We start from the raw sequence: 22,894 nt of genomic DNA on the forward strand, positions 1-22,894 counted from the left end.
TAGTTTTGTTCCATTTTTCATCACAGACAGAATATTGAAACAAGTGCCACTATCCACAAACCCATTCCAAATGTAAGCAAAGAGTCGCTTGAATGATTGGGATAATACATTATGGGAAAGTTTGAGAAATGTTACTTTCCTTTCATGGTGTCAGCTGTGAAATATGATCATTTGATACAGGTATTAAGAACCACCAGAGTTGGCTGAAGGGGCTTAAGTGTAACTATGTTTGTCCTCTGGCTGGGAGCCAGTTACTCCTCCATTCCAGCTGGGTACACTGTGCCTGGGCCAAGGTTGTGTTTCCAAACATGCATTCACTCATTCACTACAGCACACGTGTACATATAGTATGTACGTTCATGCACACGTACATTCTTAGGATGGTGGTGGCCCACTTTCACCTGTAACCAGACTCTGCAACACTTCACTCTGTCCCTCTCCCCTCGTTTGAACATACAGGAGGAGACTCTTATTGCTTATAGTCCGCAAATTAAAAGAGCCCACTGGCTCATTTGTCACCTGCTAGACTAGTAACCACAGGCAGTCGGGCAAACAGGCTGGAAGGTGTTTTCCCTGGTGAACCCATGCAGGGGCAGAGGTGCAGATTGCTTTTCCAGCTGAGAAATGGATCCATGGTGGGCCAAGTTCATTATGACCCTAATTGAATGCTGATGGTTATTCTGTTCTCTTGTTAGTTATTGCTGGAGTGGGCACTTAGAGATGTATGGTGGTTGGACAGGCACAGGGGGAAAACGGTGTGGGAGCGAGGGGTATAAGGACATGCAGGGAATTACTGTCAGACTGTCAGTAGTGCGTATGTGTGTAAGAGAATTAGCCTAGTCTTTCTTGCAAATATGATCCTCAGCCTGTTTATGTAACGGGACAGAAAGGGTTAGATCTACTAGCTATCACCACTAGCAAGAGGCTTCCAAAATAGTGCTGTTTCTACATTTTTAAGCATGTCCTATATGGGGTTCATGCATTCTCCTGATTATTCATTCATGTTTGCATTATTCTTGGCAACTCGGTCCACAAATAATATATACAAAAACCGAATATTCGTCCGCAGAAAATATTTGTAAAAATGCATTTTCGGCCTATTCGGTTTCGGCCCGAATAGGCAGAATATATATCACCGAATAGTGTATGCAATTAATGCATTCAAAAGAGCTGAATACATGTTTTATGGACCCATAATAGTGATTATTATTTAAGTTAACTTTTGCCATAACCATTTATTTTGCCATAAAACAGGTAGCTTTAAGGTACGGCGATGACAACAATGGTAGGAAAAAAAGATATATAATATTAATCATATTCGGTATTCGGTTTGCGGCCAACTGTTTCCTATATTCGGTATTCGGTTTCGGCCAAGAATTTCCCTTTCGGTGCATCCTTAAATACCATGTTATATTTGTTGTCCAGGATTTTTCTTTTTTTTTTTTTTACTAAGCATTGTTAATCCATTTTGACCTGAAATCAGATTCTAAAAATGTCTTCTACATCCTGACAGTTTTCTGAAAAAGCTATGTTTCTATGTCAGTGGTTCAGACCTACAAGCTTGTGCTATGAGCTTGTAGATCTGCTATTTTTCAATAACTAAAGCATAGCATAAAGTTACTGTGGGTGGTATGATTTATGTATATGCCCTGGACCTAATGCAGCAAGAATTCACAGCACAAAATGGATGAGGAGAGAAAACATCCGGGTGTTATGTGGTCCACTGCAATGGTAAATCAATTCTACAACTGTTACATCAGCCAGCAGCTAAAGTAAACCGTGGGATTTTGAGTGTTTCAAATGGAATCAAAACATTACCCTATATGACATCAGAAAACTCAAAAGTTGAACTTAACGAAACAAAATCAATTTTCTTTGGTCTGAAACATAGTTTATTTTTGCTGCTTGTTCCTCTTTTCTCTTGTATTTACTCGCCTTGTCCTCCCGCTGCCTATAATCTAATCTCACAGTCCCTTTCTGTTCTAGCCTGCAGCATGTTCTGATGTAGTACCTTGATTCTAGCTGGCATTGTAGAAATGAAAACGATACCAGCTTCCATGTCAAGTCAGGAAAGGGAATGCTGCTTTGTATGCATATCAGCAACTTGCTACCCACAACCAAGTAAGAATAGAACCCTCTGGGGTGGACTAACATTCACAGGAAGAACGTTTTTCTCACTGATAATTTTCTAGCCTTTAAACCCCTTCCCAAGCACAAGCCACATAATTGAGGTGATTCTGCTCGTAATTTAGTCGGGCAACTAAATTACCATTGGTTTAGCTTATAATCCTTTATTCATCAAACACACTCACACACTCATACGTGTACTGTACACACATAAACACTAGACACGTACAAATCACACCCGTGTGAAGTGAGGGGCGCTCTTATCATCATACATCATCCAATAAAACAAAAATTTATATCAATAAATTAACATTATTTATGAATTAATTAATATACAGTAGCTAACATGATCTTCGTCTCTCAGTTCTAACGTTGGACAAAACAGTTCAAAGTTGCTTATATGGGTGGAGCAGAGGTACCCAGACAGCAGAGAGCTTAGTAATGTCTAATACAAATTCTAATCTAAATCCTTTCAAACATACATTAGTTACGTCACCAATAATAGTGGTCCCTTATTGGCAGAGCTTGAAGGATATTCGGGATTTACGTCATACAGTATGTGGCGTAAAGTCTCCATTCAATGTCGATAGCATTTAATGTTTGTGTTCAAACAGAATCTACACTATAGCTGTTTTATAGGAGGGGCTAGCACCCCCCCAAAAAGAAAATAACTTTTGGGCACCTTGTGAATGGCAGTAGTCTTGCCTCCAAATTGTTCTCTAATCTCCTCATCTGTCATTTAATCGATACAAAGTGCTTGTGGGTAAACAGCTGCACCACTCCACAGTGTTTACCCTTCCAATTGTTGATGACCGTGATGATTAATAAACAGACCCTGTGCCGATCGGCAATGATCTTTCTGTCTAACCAGCACACTTGCAGCTTGTATGTGTGGTGGGTCGGGTGGGTAGGATGAATGGGCACATGATATAATATAATATATAATTTAAAATATGTGTGTGCCGCCTGCTGGATGTGCCGCCTGCTGGATGAAAGTGGTATGGCGCTTGGGTGCCAGTGATTTTGGGCTATTCCACTATGACTCGCGTCCGCTGTTGCCTTCCATCTCGGATGCTAAAGTATTAGCATTAATGCTACCAAGCTAAAATAAGGCCAATCCTTGCTCTAGAAAACACCAATGTTCCAATCGCGATCACCGGATAATCAGAAATGATCGAAACATCGAAGAATAGTTCAAAACCATGGACAGCGGCGTAGTTTCTGAGAAAAGAGCGTGCAAACTTGCAAAGGCTGCGTCTAAAACAGAAGCTAATGGCTTTGTTGAAACAAAAACAGTGCGGGCAGGGCCGTGAAAACGGTGCATAGCAACCGGGGCGGTTCCAAAAATGAAACGCAGCGAGGCAATATTATATCGCGAGGTGATATCAAACGCCTTAAGACGAGCCTGCTCGCCAAGAGCTCCCCGCGCATTGCGCAAAATTGATTAATCAGGGCGAGTATACCTGTCAACAGTAATAATATTTTAATAAAAAATAATAATATAAAAAGAATTAAGACCGAATTGCTCACAAGCTCAATGCCTTGTGAACTAAGACATTCTTACCTACCCCTTCCCATCATTGCTTGGTTGGCACATAATTAAAGCGGAATCATTTCAGTGCCACATATTGGGCATCGTTTTGATACTGGTCCTGAGTCCATTCCGAGAGCACCGTCATCGAGATACATGGCCTGCGGCTACTATGCTGACAGTGATTGTGAGATGGACTTTGTCATTACTCAGGTTGTCAGCACTGCAGCTCAGGATTGCTGGCATACGGAAATCTTGGTACCTGGAAGCTGTGTGTGTATGGGTGCGGGGAGGGAGGGGGGGGTCTAGGAACATGCAATCTCTCTGCTGTTTTCCACTCTAGCCCCCCATTACTGCCCGGTACAGACAACTTAATGGATGTCTTCCCGTTTAATGCAAGCTATTTGGTGCTGACAGAATCGATGTACAGAAACTGTAATACTGATTTGCACTGACAGTGAGAATCTATCCTGTGGAATAAAGCTTGCTTAGTGTTAACCTCATTAACCTTCACCCTATTTTAGGCATGTTGTAGGTGCAGATTTTCAATAGCTTTAAGAAATAGCCGATCTACAAGCTCACAGCATGCCACGATGCAACATGTTGGGAGTTTGTAGATTGGGTATTTTATTTTAAGTCTTAAGTGATTCTAAAGGTAGCTCCAGAAAGCACAGACAGTCAACTGTCAGCCAGTTTGAAAGTGTCGGGAGCTTGATGATAGGAGACTCCCGACGACAAGCTCCCGTTGCTTGCCGTCGATATCGCCTTCCCGACGTGTCGGAACCCGTTGATGAAGAACCGACCATGTTCGGTCGGCTGGCGACCCTCGTGAGCCGACACTATCAATGTTGTAGTGATGAGGGGGTACATTACTCCACTGTAGAGTGAATCTCTAGTCTGCTCGTTATGTTTCAGGGCTGACTACTGGTGTAGTGTGAACTACTGTAGATACCATATTCTCAATCTCAACTCTCAATTCCTATACCAATCAATCAACTTCAGATCAACTCCAAAGCAAAGCTAGCGAGAAGAAAATGCTATCTGTGTTTTGTTTTGGTGAGGCTGCAGAAGCTCCGTGTTGCCAGATTTTGTGAGTGAAACAAGCGACCAGGTCTATGAAAACAAACCCAGAAGAAGCAACCAGTTTCACCACTTGAGCCCTATTACATCAGCTGTTCGTGAAAGCAAGCCCAAATAAACAACTACACTTAAATAAGCCCAAACTAAAGCAATGCGCAACTATGAATAGGGATGTGCCGATGAGACATTTTGGCCAATATCGATATTCAGCTCCTCTGAAGTGACATGTTAAGCGACGTCCATTTCGGCTGACAACACGACGCAGCTGAGGACTCGCAACGCAAAAACATGCTCATTAGTTATGTGTCACAGTTTAATTTGGCCCGCATATCACCCCGCCCACCCACCACCCCATCAACACTGACACTTGCGTGTGTGCATGTGCATGCACACACACGCTCAACCACACATAATATAACATTGCCAGCTGTAGAGGCGGAGACATTAGCATCATGCTGCTCAGCCTAGAAAGTCTTCCTGGAAGGAAGTGTTTCCTCGCTCATAGCTCCTCAGAAATGGACCAGCAATAAGAGACCTGGCGTGAACATCAAAATGATGGTTCAAGTGAGGATAGAGGAGCAAGGAAACTTGGGATGCAGCCTGTAGGATGGCATTCATTATTCAGCCTGGATTCACCGCAGTCAACGTGCTTGCAATTGTCAGACTACTCTGGCACATACTGCATGACAAGCTGCCAATCAGGTGCCATATTGAGTCGATACCTGGCAAGAGAGGATAATATAGCAGGGCAATTTGGCACATTTAATTTGGGGGACCCCGTCACCCCCCCCACACACACACACACACACACACACACACACACACACACACACGCATCCCAATTATCATCCCACAAATGCATGATAATTACTAATTGGGACATCATTATAAAGTCTAATGGACAGGCATTCCAGTGATATAAGACACAATGTTACACAAACAACAGAGATCTGCCCTGACAAACCGCATTTTAACCCTCTTAGCAATATTATTAATTGCAAAAATGGCACCTTGTTTCTTTTTCCAAGGCTGCGTGTTGAGGCTTATTACGATAAGGGAAATGAATTGTTAAGATATGGAACATTGCCAGCTGTGATCCTACTTGTTGAAAATTACTGTATCTTGTTTACAATTAATGCATGTTCTAAGTTTATTTTTTATTCTCTCCCCCCCCCCCCCCCCTCTCTCTGTCTCTCTCTCTGTGTCTCTCTTTTGTCTGTTTCAGCGCGACATTGAAGCCAGGCCAAGGTAAGACTGCCAATGTGATTCATGTTCACCCTTTTATAGAACCGGCTGAGTAGAGCCTAAGAACCCTTAAAACCTCCTCAGTCATGTGCTGCTGCCATGAGAGACATGCTTAGTATTCTACCTGCATTGTGGCAACACACGCACTGACATGTGCACGCACATCCCACCTCCCCTCTTCACTACACACACATGGCGCTACACGTTATACAGACCGAGGTTCGGCGCCAGCCACACTGTACATCAATCCCCCCCTGCCCCCACTCCCTCTACCCCTGAGCTGTATGCGAGGCACGTCGGTGCCCCTGCAAGACAATTAGTAGCACTCATCTGTGTATTCCCTCTGGAATTAGAAGGGGTGACAGTCTGCCTGATCCAATACGGTGGGCTTGCAGACCACGTTCTGGTCCCAGCCCAGAGGGGGGGGGGGGGGGGGGGGGGGATAAATACATGCGTGATCAAAAAGTGAAAAGAAAACCCCAAAAACATATATATTATTATCAGTGAATTGTGTCACAATCTGATGATATATTGTGCCTGCATCTCAGACAGTGTGAAATGGATCCGCCCTATCTCATACACATTGATCGACCGACAACGCTAGACAAGTGATTCCCAAACACGGGGAACCATTTTTATGGGTCGCTAGAAAATATAATAAAAATCTTTTTCTGAAAAAAATGAATGAACACAGAGTACACCCCCCCCTGTGGTACTGCCCCACTCACTGCCGTCTGTCTCTGGGCTTTGATCTCAAAGTATACCTCCTCTCCTCTGACTATACACACACACACACACACACACACACACACACACACACACACATGTAAAACACTGTAGTGTATTGTGCGTGCCCAGTGCCCACTCATAGTAAACTTGTGTTTTCAACAAATGTTCAACAATATGAATCCATATATCGAAGCACAGCGATGAGTTTGGCTGTCATTTTTACCGTCTTATTGTTAGTAGAGAATGCTATTATGAGTCTGTGGTGCCAAGTTAACGTGCAGCATGCAGCCAGCATTAGATGAGGTTCTTCAGCTCTGGAGCAGATGGCATGTCACTAGGCTTGGACCCCAGTATAGCATGGATTTAATAGTCTGACCTTTCTCAAGGTTAATCCCCCCCCCCCCCCCCCCTACACACACACACACACACACACACACACACACACACACACACACACACACACAAAGTACATTTTGCTGAGTTTCCATGCACCTGCTTCAATATCAATAACACTTGAATTTTCTCAGTAAAACTAGAATCCAAATGCAAGAAATAATAGCAGTGTAGGCCAAAATAAGTATAGCCAAAAAAGGTTTTACGCTTGGCTGATGTGGAAAGTTGGCAAATCCATAAAGGGAAGATGCAATAAAGGGTGACGGAAACAGAGTAAATGATCATTTATTCACATTGTGGTGCAATACCATTTCAGGCTAGATTTATATTTATTGCACGCGGGTGTCGCACACAGAAAACGCTAGCTATAAGCCTTTATTCCTCACCTATTTATAGTGATGCATATGTGATGGAGGGCACCAACATTCTTCCAAAAGCAAGAATCATTTTATGCATAGACCGCAAATGCAAACTCTTCATAACTGTTTGTGTTTGGCTGGCACACTTTTGATTACATAATATTGCTGCGTTGATGGAAATGGTTTTCAATCTCGATGTCTAGGTAAATGAAGCTTATACAGTATATATTCACATTTTCTTTTGCCAACCTTTTTGGAAATTCACTAAGAATTTGCGCAACTCTAACTTCTTGATGTGAGGATTTAAGACACAGAGTGCTAGAAGGGTTAACAGAGGTTGTGTGACTTGGCATGAAACAAGGAGCAGTGTTCTGGTCTGTTTCATGCGTGTGGGTAAATGCTATGTGTCATAGCAGTCGACAGTTGAGATTAACGGGTTGTGGAATAAAAGTGGAATAAAAGAAAGTGAGAGACCAATTCCAAATGAAATGGGTGGCTAGAAAGGAGGCCGAGAGGGTTGTTTTGTAGGGGGAGAGAGAGAGAAGAAAGAGGGTTATTTTGTAGGATCAGGCCAAGAATGGATGTTTGGGGTGACATGTAATGGGATCCAGACAGTAAATTGATTATGGATGAGAAACACTAATCCTCTCCGTCTGAGCCCCGTTTCACTGCCATAGAGTGAGCATCCCCAGAGGTCTGGCATCCTGCACCATCTTCTCATCCTCACTTCACTTCAGCTCATCAATAGGATCTTATATACCACCTGCCAAAAAAAGCCCTTAACATACAGTAGGTACTCAGTGGCATGCCTGCCAACATTTATATTTTCATAGTGTTTTTTTCCCGCTCTAATGCAAATGTCACAAATGTTCTTTTATTTTTTCTTCCTTGAACGCTCCCCACACACACAGATTCCCTGCAGCTCTTTTCCTCAGTTTCCAACCATGTGTGTGACAGGGAGGGGAATATACTCCAAGGACCCAAATCAGAACCACACACTTGCATCATCTGGCTCTAATCTGGCTATTTTGGCCTCTTCGTGAACTTGGTCGTGCTCAGACTGTGGTACTTGCAACTGATTCCCTAACTTCCAAAGAAATTCACATTTCCATTTCTTTCAGTCCACATTTATAAAATACATTATCAAGGGCACAAATATTTTTCAGTTGCTTCTGATATGCCACACACTCGGAACATCATGTGTCTCAGTGCTTGAATCCAAACACGCCCTAAATGTACAGAATATAGGCAACACATGCACGGGTCACTTCAGTCATGTCATATTACCAACACCTGGTATCATGGGTACAAAAAGCACCTTCTCCTCCAAATAGACTGGCTGCCTATAATGGAAGAGATTGAACACACACACACACGCACACACACACACACACACACACACACACACACACACACACACAGTGTTTTATCAGCGGATGTGAATTTGCTTGTCTGTCTGGAAATGTACGCTCTCAGTTCTACGACTCTGGTGTGTTTTGCCTGAGCATTTTGATATATTGAATGATATGGGACAGCCATTCCAAGCCCAGATTTTCAGCATTGTGATCAGACAAAGAGTCTTTCAGTGAGATATTGCCAGGGCTAGAACTCCCTGTGTTTTATTTGGCTCCTGACATTAGTCCTCCCCTTTTAACTATCCTCTTTGTGTCTTTTTCATATCCTGTCATGACCAGAGAGACTCAAAGAATAGCGAACTAGACAAGGTGGTGTTTTTCAGGGGGCCTTTTTAGGGGACCTATTTGTCTATTTGGCTGTGTTTGTTTGGTCCTTTTTTGCAGGCAATCTGTATAAAATAAATTAGGATTTGGTCGGGCACAAGAAAATCACAAAGTTGTTTTGAGCTGTCTGATGCCAGTCCTTTAAAAATATATTTACAAAAGAAAAGGGCCATAGACTGTACTTGCATGTTTGTGGATGCTGTGTGTCCATCTTAAGCCCATCACACACCGCCTGCGACCGCCGCGCGTCAAAACAGCCGCCTCCATTATTTTCAATGAACCTATCGCACACCGGCGGCGTCCGACGTGCGCTGGCGATAGAACCAGTTCTATTTTCCAGGCGGCGTCGCGCCGCGTCGTACGGAGCCGGTGTGTGTTGGGCTTTATGTAGATTTATTTCTAAGAATGTAAATTATTGCTTTAGAAGCTAATACCTCAGGGGGTGGCAGTAACTTGGGGACAGCTCGGGAATAAGAAAGTTCTGGTTCGATCTCCGGCTCTACCTGCCTTAGTGTCAGTGTCCTTGAGCAAGACACTGAACCCCTAATTTCTCCCAATGGGCAGGTTAGTGCCTTGCATCTGCCATCGGTGTGTGAATGTGTTTGTGAATGGGTGAATCTAATTCACATTGTAAAGCGCTTTGGACAAAAAGGGGAGGGCTGTTCTCTCCCTGATAGAATGCTTCTGACAGAAAGAAGCAATAAGTTGAGCGTTGACGTGTGTTAGCTCACTGCTCCTTCGGTCTCTTTCGGTCAATACCACTCCTTGATCACTGGCTCTGAAAGCAAATAAACTATCCGAATCAACAAGAGTGAAAGTATGGTGATGTCTGCCTAGCGAGAGTGATGAAGGCCTCTTGAACATATAAATCATGCAGTGTAATCACACTAATATGATAAGACCTGCTGGGGGAGTGTGGCACTTCTAATTACGATACCGGTTCCTCTATGCATTTCGCCAATCACTCATGTCTCTAATGCTGCATTTCAGCCGTCCTTGTCCTTAGCCTCCCTCACTTTATCATGCATGGACCTGAACACATGGACCTGAACACACACGCACACACACACACACATACTCTAACACGCAGACGCTCAGACACTCACACTTGCACATTCTCTTATTAATTCACAATATATTATATATCCTCTCCAATTTCTTTCCCATCAATTTGGGATCTGAACGTGCCCGCACAGCACCGTGACCAGCTCTATTTTACCATGCATGGAACTTGAGGCAATCCGGCATTACATTTGCATTACATTAGCCATAAGTGATGAGAGCTATGCACTGGGAGATGCTCAGATGTGGAACTATCTCACACACACAGACACACACACACACACACACACACACGGCATGCAAGGTTCAAGATTCGATCTACTTCCCGATCGTGAAGAGAAAATGTGCACTCTGGCGCCCACCTAGCCACTAGGTGGCTTGGCACACACACACACACACACACACACACACACACACACACACACACACACACACACACACGTGTGTGTGGGGTATGAGTTGCTTGCCCTTCATGAGGTCCAAACAGATGGGTTGGGGGGGTGGGGGTGGGGGGGAGGGGGGGGTGCCTAGAGGACACAGCCTGGAGATGAAGGGATGAGGGGAGGGAGAGAGAGCTGGGTTTCCTCTAATGAAATATTTACATTCCCCAGTGGAAAGAGTGACTACGGGGCCTCATGCTTCCCCTCCATCCCACCTCTGTGCAGTGTGCGTGTGTGCTGTGCATGGCACGCGCTTTCGGCACGTGCTTGTCTGCGCGTGTCCGACTCAACATGCCCTTATTTAATCATTTGAGAGGTTACGTGTGTGTGTGTGTGTGTGTGTGTGTGTGTGTGTGTGTGTGTGTGTGTGTGTGTGTGTGTGTGTGTGTGTGTGTGTGTGTGTGTGTGTGCGCGCGCGCACACGCACATGCGCTTTCTGTGACCATGGCTAACCTTCTCTTACATCCACTATCCACCTCACAGACTCTCTTGTCTTTGATGTGTTCCACTACAGAGGGCTGGGTCTCGTCTTCCTAGAGACCCTCTAGTCCAGTGGTTTTCAACCCTATTCATATCAAGGCCCATTATTTCTCGGCATTTGAGCCACGGACCATTTGATGACATTTCTCAGACCCAAAACTTACAATATTTTGCTGTCATTGGATAAGATATTGTCCACAGTTCCACGCTGTATTGATGTTGGTACCATAGGAGAGATAACAGGCAAATGTTGATCAAAATAACGGTAATTATTATTTGACATTCTGTAATTGTGTAGACTTCTTGTAAATTAAGTAATGCAGTTATTTAACAATAATGTAACTCTTGAGAGTGTAAAATGAAACCAAATCGACCCGTTCATTTTACACTCAAGAGTTAGATCTATAAGGGTCCATTTGGTTACAAACTCTATAATTTTGCTGGGGACCACCTGGAAACCACTCAAGGGCCACTGGTGGTCCACAGACCACTGGTTGAAAACCACTGCTCTAGTTAGATAAGAGTCCTGTAGTCGGTTATTTTTGCTGTAGTTATACAGTTATTACATTCCACAATTCACATGCACTCGAGTTAATCACTTCCTACTCGCTGTCTCTGTTGGGGGTATGCCATTCTACGTGAAATTAGAAACATGGACAGGAATAAATAGCAGATCTATAAGCTCACAATAAGTCACTACGCGATGCGTTGTAACTTAAGCTGGTATTTTCACTATCTTAGTAGTGGTTAAGAAGTTATTTTGATTACAGTTTGATGTTACGTGGGACACAATACACACAACTAATGATTATTTTCCTATTTGAACAACTCAAAAGTGTTCACAGTGGATAAACATGCATTTTTAAAGTGTTCATTTAGATTGTTTAGAGTCAACTAATCAATATTGTGTTCCGGCTTTGACCAATGGAATTGGAATGTTGATCCAAGTTATTATTTATCTTCATCACAATGACATCTCACTTTTCAACGTTTTAAAGTTGGTTTTCCATACAAATATATTAGTTACATTATCATTAAAATCCTAGTGTTTTTCCTAATTATTTGTGGGGCCACTTGTAATATCCTCATGGCCCAGCAGTAGGCCCACAGGTTGAGAATAAACGGTTTATATGATTTATGTTGTAATGTAGACTATAAAATTATAAATACTGATCATCACACTTATGTTTATTGTTTACCCAACCCAACGTCATATTATAATACAAAATAAACACAAGCGTTCACATTTTTGTTAATTTGTACGTATATAGCTAATTAGAAACATTTACTAGCCAAGTCAATATTGGGATACTAAAGTTGTTCAACAAATTGATTATTCTCTAAAAAATCACACCCGTGTGAACCGAGTGGTGCTACTCCCCTCTCTCCCCCCCCCCTCCTCTCTCTCTCTCTCTCTCTCTCTCTTCTCTCTCTCTCTCTCTCTCTCTCTCTCATTAGCAGGCAACAGCTAGTGCAGCACTGTCTCTCTCTCTCTCTCTCTCTGTTTCTGCATGGCACAACAGCGCCCCTACTGGTACTCATACTGGTGCTCATACATAGGTGAACACATACATAGGTGAACACATAGGTGTACACGAACATTGCTGGTTGTAGGAGTGGTTGTACCACTCAATAATTGTATCCCTACTACAGTATCTGTATACAGTGTGCAGTGCACATATCTGTGTGTGTCAAGCAGTTAAGAGGTATGGACTGATTTGTGTCAGTTTTGTGCGTGTGTGTGGTACTTTATGCGATAATGTGAGCACTGTGTATACACTGAAGGAGATAAGACGAGGTGTGTGTGTGTGTGTGTGTGTGTGTGTGTGTGTGTGTATCTAACGTTTATCCTCTCTGATGACTAAAGTCAGTTATTTTGCCCCACCGGTGACCCACCTGAATACAAATAAGGTACTTTACCTACACAAATATCACTGATAGCCATCGTTTGGCTTGCTTTAGCAGCATCCATTTATTTCTCTTGTGTATTTGGGAGCTACTAAAGTCTGAATCATAACGTATACTGCCTGTCAAAATAAGAAACGCATGTCAAGGCTTTAGTGTTGCAATTTATTAGTCTATTCTCTGTCATACTGGATATGGCTCCCATGAGAATTTGATTCACCTGGACTCTGACAACGTTCAGAAACATCGCTGGAGTCCAAGGGCCACTGCCACCAAAACAAATCTGTCACTGTCCAGTCAGTGACTCCCTGAGCATTTGAGGGCCCATGTCACTTTTTGCACAGACCTAGGACCAGCAATATAACAGTGTTTCTACTACAGTAGTAATTGATCCGCTTTTGTAGATGGATATGAGCGTGGATCCCTTCCTGCCACTGAGTGGTGTTGTAAAACTGGAGTCTCTGTGATGTATCCGTGACTATTACACTGTGGCAGAATCGGGTTACCACTGTGTTTTTGTTGATGCTCCTAATCCATGTGGTAGCCTTTTAAATAATGGATTGTTAATGTGCAAAGTGCAGTTTCCACTCTATCTCCCCACCACACACAATTTGTATTTGTATCTATACTAGTGAGGACACCCCACTTTTCTTTTTTTTCCAACAATGTATTTATTTATTACGTATTTTTACAATACAGATACAAATATACAAAAACAACAATGTGACACTGGCGCACAAATACTGTAAGTATATGTGACTGGTCCTGGAGCTGACAAAAAGGGACTAATTTCGGACTAAAAACTACCTTGCATGGTTTTTAGACTAAAAACTACAGAGTAGTTCTTCTGTTTTGTACAGATTATTAAAGTACAGAATGTAAGCTTTCATATGATTAATCACAATTTTAACCTGGTTGCACCAAAATACGCAAAGCTGAGAAAAGCCCCTGTGAATATACAGAACATTTCAACACCATGACCTGGCCAGAAGTGGGTGTGACAATGGGAGGGACAATAGGTACTTAACTCCACCCATAATGACTGTCTAATCACCATAACCACCATGTTTTAGCTGTCAACACTAGAAACAGTAGATCAGACAGACCTGCTTTTATTTGCAAAATATACAGTACAGTAACATTTTATGTAACCTTATGTGGCAGCTAACAAGGAAAGGGAAGAATAACCTAGAACTCTGACATGTTTAAGCCAGTAGAACAAACAATGCAATGTGTAAGGTGCAAGTTGTGTTAGTACAATAATTCAATGTAACTCATTTATTGCTACTAGCTTCAATTCAATTCAATTCAATTTTATTATAGTGTCAAATCACAACAAGTTGTCTCAAGACACTTTACAACCAACAAAGATCCACCCAGAGCAAGCAACATTGCGACAATGGTAACGAAAAACTCCCCTTTAGGAAGGAACGTCAGGCAGAACCCGACTCTAGGGTGGGCGGCCATCTGCCTCGACCGTGTCGGGGGGGGGGGGGGGGATAGAGGGAGAGAGAGAGAGATAGACAGAGAGAAAAGACAGAGAATAGGCAGGTGGGCTCTGTGGAGGGGTCTGGTCCACATCTGGTCCAGGTCGAGCTCTGTGAGGCCGGGTCCAGGTCACACTTCTGGTGGGCTCCATGAAGAGGCCTGATCCACGGTCACACTCGGCAGTCAGTTGGGGGTTAATATTAGAGGTCCACAGAACTGCGACGGGGAGGACGAGCTGTTGAATGAAACCACTAGCATTTTATTCTACTTTATATCATGGATCCCGACAACAGTAGGCTACTGTTACTGCTAACACTCGTGCGTATCCCCACACGTGGATAAGCCCGTTAATATTCCATTCAGCCAAGACAGGCATCTGCTAAACTCTGATGATTGTGTAAAAAACAAATGATCCGTTTGAGCTGAGCTTTTACGTTTGGTACAAATGAAACCAAATGGACCCTGACGGGTCCTTTTGGTTCCATTTGTACACTGGTACGCTGGTAGCTGTTGCTACCAGCTCCAGGGTCCAGCGCATACATTCACTTTAAATAGACGGTGTTTGCCCGCCCCTCCCCCCCACACACACTCGCTACAGACAGCACCGCAGCATTGGAAGGAACACACACAAGCTCCTTACCTCTCGTCAGAAGCTTTAACATGGCGCCAGCATCGCGGTAAAAAGGCACAAATTAAATCCGAAATGTGGATGGCAGTTGGAACGGTGGGGCATTGTTATGGGAACCGGACCAATGTTGAAGGCTTCCGTAGGCATCAACAATTATATAGACAGAGTCCACGTTGGGGTACGTATATATACGGACCTGCGATATGACGCCACCTAGCGTAGACGTACGTATACAGTATATGGACTTGGGAAAGAAATAATTAAGTTACACTACCTGGTTGTAAGCTACAGTACACCATTTCTATGCAGGTCTACTTTCAGCAATCAAAGTCAGACAATGAACCCAGTTAAGTATTTTTTATTGAAGTGACAAAATCGCTGAATCAGGAATAATGACACTCAAAGCTTAATTTTAGGAGGGGGGGGGGATAACCTATACAATATTGCACTGAGTGTACAAATGGAACCAAAAGGACCCGTCAGGGTCCATTTGGTTTCATTTGTACCAAACGTAAAAGCTCAGCTCAAACGGATCATTTGTTTTTTACACAATCATCAGAGTTTAGCAGATGCCTGTCTTGGCTGAATGGAATATTAACGGGCTTATCCACGTGTGGGGATACGCACGAGTGTTAGCAGTAACAGTAGCCTACTGTTGTCGGGATCCATGATATAAAGTAGAATAAAATGCTAGTGGTTTCATTCAAATCAGCGCAAGGCTTGCCTTGCGTGGTCTTGCGCTGCTGATCCTAAACCTGCATAATTATCACACAAGTAACTCAGCCGTTCATGTCACTGCAACACTAAACTGATCCTAGGTCAGCAGGACTGTTCCACTGCTTTCCTTGTCCTCGTTGTCAGACCCAGAACACACAGTGCTCTCCCACCGACAGCATGTGTCCATTTATCTCCAGCTGTGTAGCTATAAAATCCCAAATGCTCCTCCATTCAAATCGTGAAATAAGCGAGATGTTGAGTTACTATAGCCATGTTGAAGAATTCTGTGTTTACAAACACACAAGCACGCTAATGGGCGGTGCTCAGATCGTGAAACTAGAGGACAATGACATTCCAAGGACCAATACAAACTGTATGCAAATATCGGAGCCTGCATCTCTCCGCCCCTAAAACACAGGTACTACCGATATAAACAAGCCTTTTTGCCATATAAATGTAACCATTTAATAACTTTAAATCAACTATTTGTTGGAATGAAAACCTTCAACATTCAAACTGTGTTAATATGAAAAAATAAATACATCGCAAAAAAACGATTTAAACACATTTATTTTCCTATTTTCTGGCCTACATTCTAGCCGAGTTGAGGACCATTTTGTCAGCCTGAGTCACATATCTCTCGGGCACAAACCTAATATCTAAATGCCTAATAACTAAGCGCAACCACAATCATTTCCTGATCACTCTTGCCTCTCTTTTTTAACCATAAAAACAACTATTTCTGTTGTGAGGCTATCACTATGTCTATTTCTCAGATTCTACTTTTACTTATAGGGACATTTGGCCCTCACAAGTATAGTAATACAAGTCTACACACACACACACACACGTGTACACACACACACACACACACACACACACACACACACACACACACACACACACACACACACACACACACACACACACACACACACACACAAGCTCCTATTGTGTGTGCAATGAGCACATATGGATCTATTTTTGAGCATGTGTTAATGTGTCGAAAGTGCTTTTTTTATACCAGGAGAGATCCTTGTCAGCGTAAGCACTTTATTCGCAGAGAAAAGAGAGATGATTGTCAGTTTTGTTCTGCTGACACTGAAAACTTCGTATGAGACAGGATTTAACTCTTTAACAAGGCACGGCACAGGACTAGACTTTAAATATTCATGTTCATTGAACTCCCGCTTTAAGTATTAAAGAAGGTCAGATTTAACACAGAGTGAGGGGTAGGAAACCTTTATATTTGAGTCATTTCGCAGATGCTCTTATCTGCAGTGGCTTCACCGCAAGCACGACAGGAAGACGTTCATATACGTTTACGATCATAAAGGAGTAATAAAGAAAGAATGGACAAGACGCAGCTAAAGAAAGACAACTCCCTGAAGGACACGCTGGTGATTCTGCACGTTCCCTTCCAGCAACTTAATCCATCATTGTCAAAATGTGAACAAGTAATACAAGAGGAATAAACTACTTTATAACTATCTAAAAAGACAAATATTGAACTGCACACTTAAACCCTATACTTCATTGAACGGAGTCCCCCAAGTGTCTACGAGGCCTGTTTTCCCTGTACACTAAATATCTTTGTCTGAAATAGCCAATAGACGAGCTCACAATAGGTCATGTTGTGAGCTTGTAGAACTACTATTTTGGCCCCACAATAGGGAATCTAGGGTTCATGTGATTGATTTTGCATTGTCCCAGGGTGAGGTTGCAATGCAGCCTGTAGATGTCACTTCATGCTGGGAGAGCTGGCGTGACTGCTGTAGAGGACACAGAGAGGAGGAGGTGAAAATGGGGCTGGTGGGGGGGGTGCTACAGTAAGCTCCCTGGGCAGGTTAGTCATACAGCAGGGCACAGCATGAAATACGAAAGGGAGCGTGGCAAATAATATTTCAAAAGGCTCCGCTGCACAAGACAGCAACAATAGGTTACTCTCTGACTGCGAGCCTTATACCATGGTTCCTGGTATAAACATTTTGTTATCTTCCCCTTGGGTTATATAGCATTATATCTGCTTCAGCCAGCACCCTTTCTGATAACCTTGTGCTACCTAATATCTTGCCATGTATTGAACATCCTATAGACTTTTATATGCACTTTATTTAGGTCACTTTCACAGATCGTATCGTGCGTCGTCGTGAGGCCCACTCGTCATCTCTGCAGCAGTCTTATTACTACTTTGTAATAATTTTCCTTTTTCTGCACCTGCTCATTAAAACAAGCCATCCAGATCCAATGCCATCTCATTGTCACAACACCCACTGTTTGTCTGTTCTTTCAGCAGACAGGCTGTGAAGAATAGTTACAGTAAATAAATAAATAAGTCCAAAATGTGTTAATTACAGTATTCTCCCCGGGAAGGTGCTCACAGGTGTTATGAGCTTGTATATCTGCTCTTTTCGGTCGGTGCACAAAGTACAGTATGACTGAGGCTTTAGATAGTGTGTGAGCAAGACGGGTGGCTTTGGAGAACGCAAGACTGTTGCCTCCCGAATGCAGATGTTTGCCCATTTCCTTCGAGTGTTACTTACTTAGTTGCTGGTCTGTCAAATAGTTACGGTACATTGTCTACTTCAGTCCTCCATCCAGTGGCCTGTTCATGGCACCTGCTAGTCAAGCAACCGCAAGTTTCATCCCTAATTGAGTTGCTTAATTAAATTATACCTGATGCAAGAATGTTTGTTTGCACTCACTAGAACACTTGACAAGAACAGACACAGCATGGCACAGGAACATTAACTGTGAATTGTATTTGTACATAATTTACAAATGGTAAATGGCTTCCCTGGATTTATTTAATTTCATAACATAATGTACATTCTCTCCTTGTCTCTCTCCCCATCCCAACTTTTTCTATGTAACTCTTTCTCTCTCTAGTCTGTATGTATCCCCCTCTCTCTATGTATTCACCTCTCTGGTCTCCATATCTTTCCCCTCTCTCTCTCACTATGTATCTATCTACAGCCTCCATCTCTCTTTCTTTCCTCTCCTCTCTCCCCCATATCTCTGTCTGTCTCTCTCCCCCTGTATCTATATTTCCCCCTATCTCCCTCCCGCTAGGTGGTCTAGTCACATAATACATTTTCAGACTGACTCTGGAGGTAAACTCAATGCCCCACAACATCATGGCATGCACTGCAAGTGAGCGGCGTGCACACACATGCACCCAAAATGCCACACTGACTGAATAAACACCCATTATTCATCTTAAAACCACACACAAAAGACACGTCATGCACGTGTATACTGTATAGTTCTATGCAAATAAGATGTTCCTCCACACAGACAGAAAGAAAGATGCATGCATAGTAGCCCATCTCTCTGTACCTCGCCGCCTCTTTCTTTCTCCCCTTTAAGCACACGTATATAGGTACGCACTAACACATACACACACACTACAGCGAAGCTATCCTTGGGGTAACATTATAGGTCTGATTCTTTCTCTGTAGAAGAGCATTATTAGTGACTACATAGTAAAAACCTGAGTGTTCATTGAACTCTGAGGGTGTACAAATGGAACGAGTTTAAATGAACACTCCGGATTTCACAGTGCAGATAAAGAAAAGGGTTATGAATCAGTGCCTTATCAGACCTTGGGCCCCTGGGTATGAACTGTCAACACTGATACAAGAGAACCAGAGCAACTAGGCACACGCACGTGCACATTTATGGACGCCACTGACAGCCCCGCCCACCCCATTCCACTATGAGATAGTGTTACCAACGCTAGAGGCAGTGACACATCACAGCACCGGGTTATTGGGTTAGATATCAGGACTCTATGACCCCCCCCCCTTCCATCCCCCCACTAATCCTTTCCTCCAGTGAGTGGAGAAGGTTGTGTTGGTTGGTCGTGTCTAAATCAACAGCCCCCTGTGACAGGTGCTGTCGCCGCGGAGATGAATATGTTATTGCAGAGCCATGTGCCTTTCAGTTGAGCATCTGTATTGGCTTTGTAGGGAGATAATGGGGAGGGGCAATTGAATCACCCCAGAGATTCTAACGGGAGATGTAGCATGCGCTCTACATGCTCAAGTCCTGCTCATATATATGCCAAGGCCATTTTTCAACTGTTTCTTCCTCCATTATTTTTTTTGATGGGAGAAGTGAATGCCTGAATAGCTGATGTCTTTGTTTTCTCGTGGGCACCGTGTTTACATGTCTGGGGCGTTCCTGAAATTTGATCGATTGGGCGCTATGGATGTTTGTTGAGCTATATTGTCGCTATGCCTTAATATTTAGACCAACAAGATATGACAGGGGTCGTTATTTTCCCCCTCTAGTCTACACCCAACCGCTTTAGCCAATAGCCAATCTACAAGCTCACAGCACACATTGAGAGCTTGTAAATGTGCTATTTTTAATATTATGATCGTCTAATCACAATAATTTAATGTATGATTGTTGAAAATGATTCATACATTTTTAAACGCCATAATTCTGAAAGTATAAAATTATTATTTATTCTGACTATTGGTATCATGTCAGTCAGCCAAGTCTATAATGCCCTGTACAATTTTAGTTTACTAAGCCTAAAAGCCAAAAATATCCACTGCCAAAATGGTTGGATTGCCACACACTGGTCATTCCACCAAGAGCTCTCTATACAAGTGCTTTCCTCACTTTAAGGCCCTCCTCTGTGCAGTTGACCCATGCTATGCGCCTTGCAGGTATTTTTATTTAAAGTTACTTACCTCTATTAGAGCATTGCTTCCTATTGCTAGGGGTGGATGTTCTCGGGAGATGTTATAGGTTAACTTATGACCTCAGTGTTCTTTGCAATTAGCATGATGCCAACCTTGACACTCTCTAACTCTGGTTAAGAGCAGGTAAAATATATATATTAGATTTTCTCCATATTGCAGAGCCCTAGTTGAAAGTTGATAGATTGCTCATCTGGTACAGTACAGTCTGGTATTATTACCCTCCCACCAAGGCCAAATAAAAGCTTGATATGTGATAGTTTTGTGACCTGTGTGCACGGAGGGATGTAGATTGTTTTGTGCTGAATGTCAAAACAGTGAAATTGGTTTCTGTCTTGACTTGTGATAGAATATTTTAGAGGGACATACCTCTAAAACCAGGAGTGGGCAGACCTTTATGACAGATGTTTTATAGATGCATTAGTACACATAAAAGTTTAATGGTCAGGTTGCACTGGGGAGCTGTCAGTGCCCTACAGTATGACTGTTTTTTTATAGGGTCTATGTACGGCACCTAAGCCTGAGTTAGGCTTAGTTGCGTGCACACCGTAAATAGAGAGCAATTTTCTGTATCCGACCAACACATTCTACCAATAAAGTCAAACGCTTAATTTATGCATGTGGCTCTCTGAAGCCTAAATACATTAGTCCTCTTGCCCGTGGCATGGGCAGCTGGTGTCTGGGATTCGCACCCAGCCTGACGGCGTGTTGCCAATCCCAATCCCGACGACCTTTGCTGCGTCTCTCCCCATTTCCTGTCACCCTACTGTCCTATCAATAAAGGCCCAAAAATGTATGTTAACCGTATCACTGCCACCTGGTGGACGCAAGTGCCAATGCTTGACTGCCGACCCGGATCTACTTGGTTTTAGTGTGATGCACGTCCGATTTGGGTGTCCATTTTAGATGCTAAATAATTAGCGTCAATGCTAGCGAGGTCAAAACCATGGAAAGCTCCGTAGATTAAGAGTTATTCAGCTTTTTAGTCCGCCTGTATACAAGAAGTGAACGGCAGTGCGCACATGCAAAACTGGCCTAGGATCACTAAAGAAGGAAAGGCCAAGCAAAAAAGAAAAAAGAAATCAGCTTATATGACGGAACGTTCTGCCAGAAATGGTTTCTGGTTAGATTCTATATGGCGGAATGTTCCGTCACGAGCAGTTTTTGTGTAAAAAATAAACTCACTCCCATTATTTTTTTGTATTACCTTGTTTGTTTTTGCCTGTATTGTAGCTTGTTGATGTTATTATTCACACAGCATGTCACTGAGTGAGTGACAAATAAACTCCTATGAGTGTAGAACTTTTCACACGGCCTGGTTTGGGTGTATAGAGAAGTAACTGTGGGTTTGTTTATTTTTTATTTTTGTATTTTTTTCGCGAAAAGTGGAAATGTGCCTTTGTGGTGTTACCCTGGAAGAAATGTGGAAGACTGGGATGATGGGTGTATGAGACTTTTCTCGGGTGGGATGAGAGTTGTGACAGGCTGATGCCTACACTTTGTGGGCTGTCTGTCAGTGTCCTTCACACAGGCAGTTTGATGACATGACAGGGGGGGGGGGGAGTATTCAGATGACAGAAGGCTTTGCCTAATAGCCAGGCTGTTCTCGAGTTCTGTCTCCATGTTGCAGGCGTGCTCACACATAGACACACTGTACACACTTTCTTTTTTTTTCCTGGATCTCGTCTTCTTTGGCCATATGTGCCAGTGCCTCTTCTGTACCTTCATCCATGATGGAGAAGAGAGGATTGGAGACAGAAGAAGAGTCATTGCAGTATTTGTTAAAAAGGCTCGAAATTCCCGAGCGTGTCCCACAGCATTCCGGGACACCACCTGGGCGATTCTCTGAGGGACATGGCGCCAGGATTGTGACAGTTGGAGCCGATGGGGGTGGAAGGGCTGGCGGTGGGGCAGAGGGGACAAGCAGGCGCCAGCCTGCCAAGTGTGTGGGCACCGCTGTGACCAGTCAGTCTTCATAAAGGCTTGTGGGACAATGCCAGCGCAAAGCTCATGTGACCAGCTATGCAGGAAGGGTTTCCACCGACAGGCTGGGATTGATGGCTCCTACACAGAGGAACATGGGAAGACATGGAAGGAGGGACAGAGAGGAGGAAGAGGGGCAGCACACAGGAGGGTGTGGACAGCGGAAGGCAGTGATATATGATGAGGGAAAGAGGCAGGACTGTAAAGTAGGGCTACTGCAACAGTAATCAAAGTACCGTAATACAAATAATCAATTTAAATAAAATAAATGGT

General features: G+C 43.2%; 1 protein-coding gene across 3 annotated transcripts in view; it reads left to right on the forward strand.

Annotated features, from left to right (window-relative positions):
• Positions 1-22,894, forward strand: part of trim44 (tripartite motif containing 44) — a 466,525-nt gene that overhangs the window by 20,437 nt on the left and 423,194 nt on the right. For all 3 annotated transcript variants that reach the window (XR_013963955.1, XR_013963956.1, XM_080761881.1), the window contains exon 5: positions 5,964-5,986. Coding sequence is in view for 1 of the 3 variants with exons in the window: in XM_080761881.1 (XP_080618007.1) it covers positions 5,964-5,986 (23 nt within the window). In the remaining 2 variants the exon portion in view is untranslated. The remainder of the gene's footprint in view (positions 1-5,963; positions 5,987-22,894) is intronic.

Source organism: Protomyctophum bolini, assembly GCF_963924005.1.
Source record: "Protomyctophum bolini genome assembly, chromosome: 4".
Lineage (NCBI taxonomy): Eukaryota > Metazoa > Chordata > Actinopteri > Myctophiformes > Myctophidae > Protomyctophum > Protomyctophum bolini.